This window comes from Marmota marmota, unplaced genomic scaffold, assembly GCF_001458135.2.
Source record: "Marmota marmota marmota unplaced genomic scaffold, marMar, whole genome shotgun sequence".
Classification (NCBI taxonomy): domain Eukaryota; kingdom Metazoa; phylum Chordata; class Mammalia; order Rodentia; family Sciuridae; genus Marmota; species Marmota marmota.
In genome coordinates, this window is record NW_025999853.1 from 19,150,069 (window position 1) to 19,160,050 (window position 9,982).

General features: G+C 34.7%; 1 protein-coding gene across 2 annotated transcripts; it reads left to right on the forward strand.

The window, feature by feature from the left end:
- Window positions 1-1,870: 1,870 nt before the first annotated feature.
- On the forward strand, window positions 1,871-9,658 carry Kera (keratocan). 2 transcript variants are annotated; one of them, XM_048804096.1, is made up of 3 exons: window positions 1,871-2,439; window positions 4,058-4,951; window positions 8,751-9,658. In XM_048804096.1, exons 2-3 carry the CDS (start codon window positions 4,066-4,068, stop codon window positions 8,921-8,923), a joined length of 1,059 nt encoding a protein of 352 aa, XP_048660053.1. In that variant the 5' UTR covers window positions 1,871-2,439; window positions 4,058-4,065; the 3' UTR covers window positions 8,924-9,658. The 2 variants fall into 2 exon arrangements, with proteins under 2 accessions (XP_048660053.1, XP_015338133.1); XM_015482647.2 differs by lacking the exon at window positions 1,871-2,439 and adding an exon at window positions 2,446-2,648.
- The last annotated feature ends 324 nt before the right edge of the window (window positions 9,659-9,982 follow it).

A 9,982-nucleotide genomic window follows, 5' to 3' on the forward strand; every position in this document is an offset into this window, starting at 1 on the left:
ATTAAAATTATCATGACTCAGACATTCCTACCATCTTCTCAGTTTAATTAATTTGACTTCCACTTCCACTAATTCGGAGAAGTGTTGAAGTCCCCATACTCCAGGAATCAATAATCAAAGGAAGAAAATAGGATCGTTATATGGAAAATCAAGATACAACTAGAAATTATTCTAACAATGGAAAAAATTTTATGTTTCTAGTCTGGAAATAATGATATCCAAACCTAGTTAGCATTGCAGATAGTCATTTTTATTTATATCATGTCTCCTTGGGTCTTTAAAATGTAATTGCTATCATATGTGCACAAAATGAGAGGAAATAGTCAAGAATTATTTCCAGATTTCAAATATGGGAGACTAAATGTGATGATAGTGTCACTCAAAAGTATAAGATGACAAAAGCAGTTAGAAGTAATGGGAGACAGTGAGTTTCATTTCACACATACACCCTTGAGACATGCAACAGGAGATATTCAGAAGGCGGACACAAACAAACATTGGTGTACAGGTCTTGTTCTGAGGCTGAGTTGGAAAAGTGGATTCAGGATACATCGTAATGAAGGGGATGGTTAAAATCAGAGTCATTCACAAAGTGTGGAGAGGGCAGGAAGAACCCAGGATAGAGGACAACATCTCAAAGAGATCTGAATTCAAGAAAACAGCTCTTTTTAAAACTGCTAGAAAAAGGAAACAGAATTTTTGAGATATAAACAGGGAGAAATCTTGGGGGGGAAAAGGGAGAAGAAGTTAGAGAGAATGATGTTAGAAAAGCTTACAGGAACATCAATAAGAGGTGGGTCAGTATTAACGATGGTCATAGGTCAAGTAAGCGAAACACTAAAAGACTTCTGCAGACTAGTGTATACGATGATCATTGATGGTCAGAGCAATTTTAAAGAAGCAATAGAATTAGAAGCCATATTTGATGAGTGTATCATGAGTGAATTGGTGAATGGGAAATAGGTTGGAGTAGCAAGTATACTACTCTGATTTTCTACAGTGAACACATACCAACATTTATGTAATAAAATTAAGAAGTGACTGATATATGTTTGACTGAAAAAGAAAATTAAGAGATAATAGAGTAGCTGGAAGGAGTTGTGCAGATCTGAAGATCCTCTGTTATTTGTATCTTGAGGGGTTAGAAAAAAAGGAGAGGGAGAAAATGAAGAAGAAATTCAGTGGAAAAATAAGGAAACTGTTATGAGAAAGTAAGTAATGGTTGTTTTCTTAAAATACAATGTGAGATGTCTGGATCAGATCTTAGTCTATAAAAGCCCTTTAACATAAACACATTTTCACTTGGGAGTATAGGGCTAATACCAAGAGAGATTAACATTTCCCTCATCATTTATTACAAACTAGGGTTAACCCTGTGAAGTAGCCAATTATTATTGTATAGAGGACAAAACTGTGATCTACTCTATACTTAGCAAGAAAGAAAGAGGTGGCCCAGAAAGGTTCCTTTCAATCCAGTCTCTCTCTTCTTTCCTGTGCTCTGTCTTTGATAATATGAAAGTGAACAGTGTTGAATGAGTAATGTAAATGAAACACACTGATCTCAGAATAAGATTATATTTTGGAAAACAAGATGATTTCAATCAATCTACAGAATGCTGTATGAAAAAGAGACATTGCTTGCATCTTTCCTTGAGACATACAATATTTATCTCAAATATAAGAAAATGGAAGAAACTTTAGCTTAGACTTGTGCTAAAGAAAAAAAGGCAGTGTAACAGAATGTCTTATAAGGCATTAAATAAAAACATGTGTTCTATTATAATAAGTAAGAATCATCCTATTTTAATAATTACTTTAAATAAATTATTAAAAGTATGGGAAACAGAGATACAAAAAGTATTTCTATAAAGCAAAGAGTATGACGGTGGTTAGTGCCAAAATTAGCTATAGTTTTCTGGATAGCATTTTTAAATTCTTCAAATATATTTTTCTATTTCTTTTTTCCTTAATCAAATACATTGTAGCATCTGTTTTATATCAAAAACAAATAAAATATGTCCACATCAACAGAGGGCATTGGCCTTTATTTCTTGGTTATTTTTTTAAAAGATCATCTAGAGAAAAACAATGATTTTAAAATCTCTATTTGTTAGAGTTGAAATTAAAACTGCCTTCAGTTTCCTGCTGGTAGATTAGGTCTAGATACCAGTGCATTACAAAATCTTTGGAACTGTGAATTAGGAGTGAAAATCTTCCTGAGATTTTGTTATAAGTTCTTGAAATTAAAGTAAGAATTTCATTTGCTGGGTTGGCTAGGTATAGAGGTGGAGTGGCTGTTGGAGGGGTTAAGTTGGAGCCACTGGTGCATATATATTTCAGAGGATTCAGAAAAACACAGCAGTGGAGCCTGGGTCAATCCATTTCTGTGAACAAGCAGTGACCAATAGAAAAGGAAGAAGAAGATCCAAGGAGGCTGAGGTAAGCCATCTCTGACTCCCTGTCAAAGTGAAAACAATACATCAAAAGGTGTTCATGGTGACTGCTCAGTGTAGGTTTTACTTTTTCTCAAAGGAGGCTTGACAGCATAAAGAAAAAACAATTTTTTAGTTAATTTTTTTTCTTCAACTGACTTTTAGCAAACTGCAGACTCAGACACAGGACTCAACGGTATATTCCTGGAAGGCAAGGTAAACTCTTTTGCACTTTTTAAAACTCATAAAGCTAAGACTTCAGTGTTCTGATTCATCGGATGTAGGGTTACAACTTCAATAACTGAAGCAAATCCCTATTCTGAAAAAATTTTAACGTGTCTCTGTTGGAAGATGGCCAGAGCAGCCTTCTGCAATTGTAGATTTGACAGCTTGTAGAAGCAGCTCTGCACTTGTGATTTTCTGCAATTTAATGGCAAAATTGAAAGATCAGCATTTCATTAATGACTGATTTTTCCAGGAAACAGTAAAATTTCTTCTTATTATCACTTAACTAAATGTACACTGATGAGTATATCCTTTTCTATGTAATATGTAACATGTATATGTTATAAATAAATGTTTAAAATACACATTATGCCTAAATGTTTTTTGCTGTTAAGATAGAATTTGGAACAATGATCTCTGATGATATATGGTAGGAAGAGTTTATATCTTTTAAATATTTCACATATCAGTAAGTATTTATCTATTTTTTGTTATTATCCATTGTGAATATATGGATATAAAAAAATCATAACAAATATATTCACATCTTGAATATATTTGTTTTGTTGTCTTTCTAATCAAGCCATAATCATATGAGTGATATATCTGACTCTGTAATAAATGCTCTTTGTCACATATACGTATGTTTGTATGTATATCTGCACAACAAAAGAGATTTCTGGGAGATTGTGTGAGGCATATATATGACAGAGTGATTATATAAAAGATAGATTATAACTCAATTTCTGAGCTGGACAACCTGGTTGTTTACTTACAATTTTTGAAGTCGTCTTCCCACCAAATAAAACTTACCTGAGTAGTTCAGCAGCAGAACAAGATAAAAAACACACACTTTTCTTCAGATCGTAGAACTTTCCTTCACAATAAACTACTAAAATATTCTTTGATCTCTTCATTTCTTTGGATCAAGTGCCAAAGAACCTGGGAAATCTCCTCCAGATGTTCTTCTCATTTAGGAGTCAAAGTAGAAGCAAAATCATATGACTCCATCTTAGGAATGACACAGACTTTAACTTGAACTATTAAAAGATCACTTTTTTTGTACTCTTATATTCAACTACTGGTTTCAGTTAAGTTCCTTGAATTATTACATAGCTAGAAATGGAAAAGCACTTAGAGCTGCTAAAATTTGCTTTCCATTTCTCCGCTTTCATTAGTTGGGTTAAAATCAGAAGTTTATGAGTTGGCGAATTAATTTTGAAATTTGCAAAATGATCTATATGGTGCCTACTAAATAAATGTGTGTCTTTTAATCAATATCTATGGAAATGATATCTTCAACTCATCTCTGAAGAAACAATGTTTACTGATCATTTTGATGTCAATACCTAAAGGTCAAGGTCCTGGTGATCTAATAGCTGTGTGTCTGATTGCTCTAGGTACTATTATGGCAAGCACAATCAGTTTCATCATCTGGGTGTTGTTCATAACAGACACGGTGTGGACTCAGAGTGTGAGACAGGTCTATGAGGTACATGAGCCAGGGGATTGGACGATGGATGACTTCGATTGTCCCAGGGAATGCTTCTGTCCCCCAAGTTTCCCTACTGCTTTATATTGTGAAAATCGAGGTCTCAAAGAAATCCCTGCTATTCCTTCACGGATCTGGTATCTGTATCTTGAGAACAATCAGATAGAAACCATTCCTGAGAAGCCGTTCGAGAATGCCACCCAGTTGAGATGGATAAATTTAAATAAGAACAAAATAACCAACTATGGAATTGAAAAAGGAGCCCTAAGTCAGCTGAAGAAGCTGCTTTTCTTATTTCTTGAAGACAATGAGCTAGAAGAAGTACCTTCTCCATTGCCAAGAAGTTTAGAACAGTTGCAGTTAGCTAGAAACAAGGTGTCCAGAATTCCTCAAGGGACCTTTAGCAATCTAGAAAATCTAACCCTTCTGGATCTGCAGCACAATAAACTATTAGACAACGCCTTTCAAAGAGACACCTTCAAGGGACTCAAGAACCTCATGCAGCTAAATATGGCCAAGAATGCTCTGAGGAACATGCCACCAAGATTACCAGCCAACACAATGCAACTGTTCCTGGACAACAATTCCATTGAAGGAATACCAGAAAATTATTTTAATGTTATTCCTAAAGTGGCCTTCCTGAGGCTCAACCATAACAAATTATCAGATTCAGGGCTCCCATCCAGTGGTTTTGATGTGTCATCCATTCTAGATCTTCAACTGTCTCATAATAAACTCACAAAGTTTCCCCGCATCAATGCCCACCTGCAACACCTTCACCTGGATCACAACAAAATTAAACGTGAGTAACCACCAGGGTGTGTCTGATGAAAATGTTCTTCATCTCCACCTTTATCTGTATCTTCTTTAGGAACAGTAACTGTGTTGTCTCCCAGGTAAAATACCCTTCGAGTTTTAAATGTGATTTCTGCTTTCATTACTAACTTTTTGCTTACTTACAGTCTTAGTGAACCAAGAAGTCCCAATCTTCAAATTTAAGATTGAAAATTGGACCTGAGTAATTTATAGAGGACTGTTGTTTATGGGAGAAACCATCCCTGTCTTCTTTTACTCATGAAGAGTCTGGTATTTCTGTCTTTGTGGGTGGAATTATTTTATAAAGTATGCCAGACACCACACACACACACACACACACACACACTCATAAGTAGTAATAGAGGGCATTTGATTTAGGAGGTATAAGGAAGGTAACTTTATCCTAAAGTCTTTAGGCCAGCTGATGACTGAAACTCCATAGTTAGATCTCTGGATAAACTACTCTTATCAGAAGGGATTTCTTAAACTTCAGTGTGTATAATTTGTGGTTCCTCTCCCCAGGTTTATGATTCAGTAGGTCTTCAGTGGGAATGAGAATTTTCATTTCTAACAAGTTCCTAAGTGAAGTTGACCTTGCTGCTCTAGGAACCACTGAGAACTACTACAGTAGTTCGAGACTTTAATTGTAATGGAAATATACATAGAAGCTGGCAATCTTTTGCAACTTAGTGGTAAACCTACAAGGTAAAATGCTCTCTCCTTTCCTGAATACAGCTTTTGATAAAAGGCCAAGGAATGAATATAAAGTTCTTGGATGCAGAATTGCCATCAAAGGAATTGTTTATAGAAGGTAGAGGCTGTGAGCAATAGAAATAAACCTGACCTCTTCACAAACGTGCCCAAGGCAGGCTGCACCTGGTGTAGAGGTAGACCCTATCTTGTCAAGTCACAGAAGTGATGACACCCAGCCAAGCATCAGTCTATGCATCTTTGACCCTGTGTAAGCCCTTTAGGAAGATAACCTTGGAGAGATTTGCATTGAATAACCTTAGTAAATGCATTCCTAAAGTGAGATTCAATTGAAATGATTGAAAGAAAGTTACCTAGGTAACTGTCAAAAGGTGGGTTTTCTGGTTATTATGCAATAAACTTTGCTTTAAGCAAATAATCATATAGCATAACATTTGCAAGAATATTTCCCCACTTGGTACTGCTTGAGTATTCAAGATTTTTTTTTTTTTTTGGAAACGGTGTACTTGAGCATAAAATCCAGGAATTAGATGGCAGGTTTCCACCACAGCAGTTATATTTCCATGGTGAGGAAACATACTATTTATTCCAGTAATCAAAAAAAAAAAAGGTGTAATAGAAAAATCGCTAGAGGATCTATTTAGCTTAACCAAATAGTACAACAGCCAACACTGACCTAAGTATGCTTTTTTTTTCCTGCTGAGAGTTCTGTGCTTCTACAGGTACATTCTTCATCTCACAATTAAAAAAAAAAAAAAAGCCTCAGAGACAGCTAGTATGGGAAGTTCATTTTATATGAGTCTTGTTCATTTTACACTTAGAGTCTTGTTTATGAATTAAGAGATTCTACCCTGAGAAGAAGGGTATATAGGAGAGAGGTAGCAAAATTCAAAACACAGCAAAGAAATAGAGCATTGTGTCCTTCCCTCACCCTTATTTTAAAGAGGGTTTCCAGAATATTTGTTCAGGCATTTCTCTTTTTCAGTGTGTCTCATACCTTAGTGTGCATCAGAATCGCCTGGAGTGTTTGCACAACATGTGTTACTGGGTCTAACTCAGTAGGTCTGGGGTGGAACCTAATAATTTACTCCCTGGTGGTATTAAGGGTGGTATTACTGCTACAGGTCCATGTTTTGAGAACCACTAATCCTCCCAAGAACTCTGTGTGACATTATCAGGAATTTCTACAAGGAAAAAACTGAAGTTCAGATAGGTGGCTCAAAGACAAAGAATGACTCTAGGGTTTCTAATTATAAAATAAATAAAGTTTTATTTTCACTCACATAGTATAATAACCATACTTTTCTTCAGTTCTTCAATGTAAAAATTTGGAAAAAAAAATCTATAAGTAGAATAACAACATTACCAATAAAGAGAAACTGAACCATTTGTTCTTCATATAGATATCAACTGGGGTTATTTCTAAATTGTGAGAAAATTAATATCAAATATTAATTTCCCAGACTATAATAGTTGGCTCATAATTATATTACACTGTGCTATAATAACTGGTGAAGTATTTAGTTCTTCATGCCATATAATCTATCTGATAATAAAATGGTTTGCAAAAAGCTTAACTTTTCTATGAAGAGCCCTCAGAATTTGCCAGACAGTGAATTTATCTCGTGCAACGTGACAGAAATATTTATTTCTTCCAAACATCTTAAAGAAGTTAAATTTTGGTTAAAAAATGTATCCACTTAAATAGTTGCTTCCTGAACATCTCTGAGAAACATCAAAATTGATTTGTCCCAATGTAATTAGACTAGCACACTTATTTCTTATTCTGTTTACATTGGTTATAGGGCATGGGGGTGATAAGGATATGAGGTAGCACACTAAAAGGGACATATCCTCTCCAGTCAGCAATGGACTACATGCATGTAGTGCATGTAGTAGAAAAAACACCAGACTGGGGCCACTGTTCCCACAATGCCCAGGTAGGGAGAATAATAAACACTGTCTGATAAAAGTCCTGTGATAATATGTTAGAAAAAAATAAATTTGTAATCACAGAACTGCTACACATGAATGTCATTATTCTTATTATTAAGCTAAATTCTCAAAATGGCTCAAGGTTGAAGCAAAGCAACCTTTCTGTAAGCATAAAATTATTCAACAAAATATGAATCTGTATGCTCTAATAGAATGCAGATGAGAGGCATGTCCCAAGTTTGATGGGTTTCCTCAGGAAAGTTTTCTTGCTCAAAGTAGTTTCAGGAAGGTATGTAAAGGTGGTATAGTGTAAGTATTTATGGTTGAAATTCGTGGTTACATGCTTCTCTGAATTTTGTTAGTTTAACAGACCTCTCTCAAGGATGCTCCTAAATCTCAGTAGTCATTGGTGTCAACGGCTCTGATCCAAGGCAGGTGCACAATTTCTGCCATCTTAACCACGTGAAAAGGTTGACAGGATTTTTCTGGCTTCATATCTTTGTAAAGCCATTCTTGACAAGTGTTTCCTTACCAATTAAATATACTTACATGTGGAGATTCTAATTGTTTTCTGTAAGTAGTACATATGTAGTTATGTTAATTGTACTTTTAAAATTTGATTTCATATGTCTTTTTTTATCTTTTGAGGTAATTTTCAAGTACTTTCTCTTATATTAGATTGATTTTCCACCCACTCATCCATGCATCTACCCACCTACCCATATCACCAACCACTCTTTGAATACCACACTTAAAACGGTATCTCCACCTCCAAGTCCCTGGATACTGTATTATACTAATTTATACATGCTATAAATACTATAGTAATTTAAACTTGCATCATCTCTTCTGTAAGCTTAGAAAATGCCATACATTTTTGTTTCCATCATAGCTCTTAGCAATGTTTCCTTTCTAGTGTTCTTCCCTAACTACTGCAGAACATGAAATGAGTATACCTACACTGCACACTTTTTTCAGGTTACTTTTATAAAACAAATATTCACAATCACTGGCACACCAATGGTTTGTATCTCTACATTTTCATGCATCAGACTACTAGGCCCTCCATTAGGACCACTGGTCTTTATCCTTTGTTTTTTTCTGGTTAGAAATCACTTGTGCTATCTTTGACTCCATAGGTGTGAACGTATCTGTAATCTGTCCTACATCTACGGCACTGCATGCAGAACAAGATGTGTTTATTCATGGACCTCAGCTGAGCTACCTCCGTCTGGATGGAAATGAAATCAGGCCACCAATCCCAATGGATTTAATGACGTGCTTCAGGCTTCTTCAGGCTGTCATTATTTAAATACATCTTCCCAAATCTAGATTGGTTTAGTGAGCTCATGTTTCTGACATGAAATTTGGTCATTATTCACAGGTTTAGGGAAAAAAAATCATATTTCCAGTTGCTCTTGGCCACCATTTTCATTTGTGCGGCTTAGGCTTTTTTTGTATTTGAAGAGGCTTTCACCAATGACTCACGGTGTGGCTCGTATTAATTTTCTTTTCTTTACTAAATACAGACACAGAGGGGCTGGGTTGTGGCTCAGTGGCAGAACACTTGCCTAGCATGTGTGAGGCACTGGGTTCAATTCTCAGCACCTCATATAATATAAAATAAGGTTCCAACGTCTAAAAAAATAATAATAATAATAAAAAAACAGACACAGAGTTAAGATAGTTTATCAACTCAAAGATAGTTACTTTTTATGTCTTTAATGACTTATTAACTATCATCAAATAATGCATTTACATTGTTACACAAAAACACTTGTTGTTTATGTTCAAATAATGGATTTACACAATGCAAAGCATGTACTTGTTTATGTTCAATATTACTTATGCAGATACTATATTTACAGTATAAATACAATAATCAAACAGGAAGTAATAAATAATCAAACAGGAAGTTGGAAGATCTAAAGAAAACAAACAATGCAATATTTCTTTATTATGATGATGATGAAATAAATGCAGATTGCTAAATGGCTTTTAAACATGAAATTTTTTTATTTAGTTGAAGTGTGTGTATTAAAGGAGTCAACTACTTCATATAAAGAGAGTTCTAGTCATTTAATACCAAATAATAAAGCAGAAGACATTTGTAATTCACTATCATTTTTGTGACAATTTTTTTATATACAGCACTGTTCTCTAGCAATTGAAAGTTCTAAATTTGAAATTCATTATAACACTTTTCTTACAGAATCATTGTTTTGACACCTGAAATCACTTTCAATTGCAAATTATTCTGCTCTTGTTCTGCTCATGAGTTTTGAATTTAATAAATAAAAAGAGTAAACGATTTCTAGCAAAACAGAAGTAAAATATTTGTTTCAAGGGCATTTTTCACAAGTTTTATTTA

What these genes read in the sequence shown, in the direction of transcription:
- Kera (XM_048804096.1), top strand. Translation starts at nt 4,066, where the DNA reads ATGGCAAGCACAATCAGTTTCATCATCTGGGTGTTGTTCATAACAGAC. An exon ending in GGATCACAACAAAATTAAAC is followed by an intron (nt 4,952 to 8,750) that starts GTGAGTAACCAC and finishes TTGACTCCATAG; the next exon opens with GTGTGAACGTATCTGTAATC.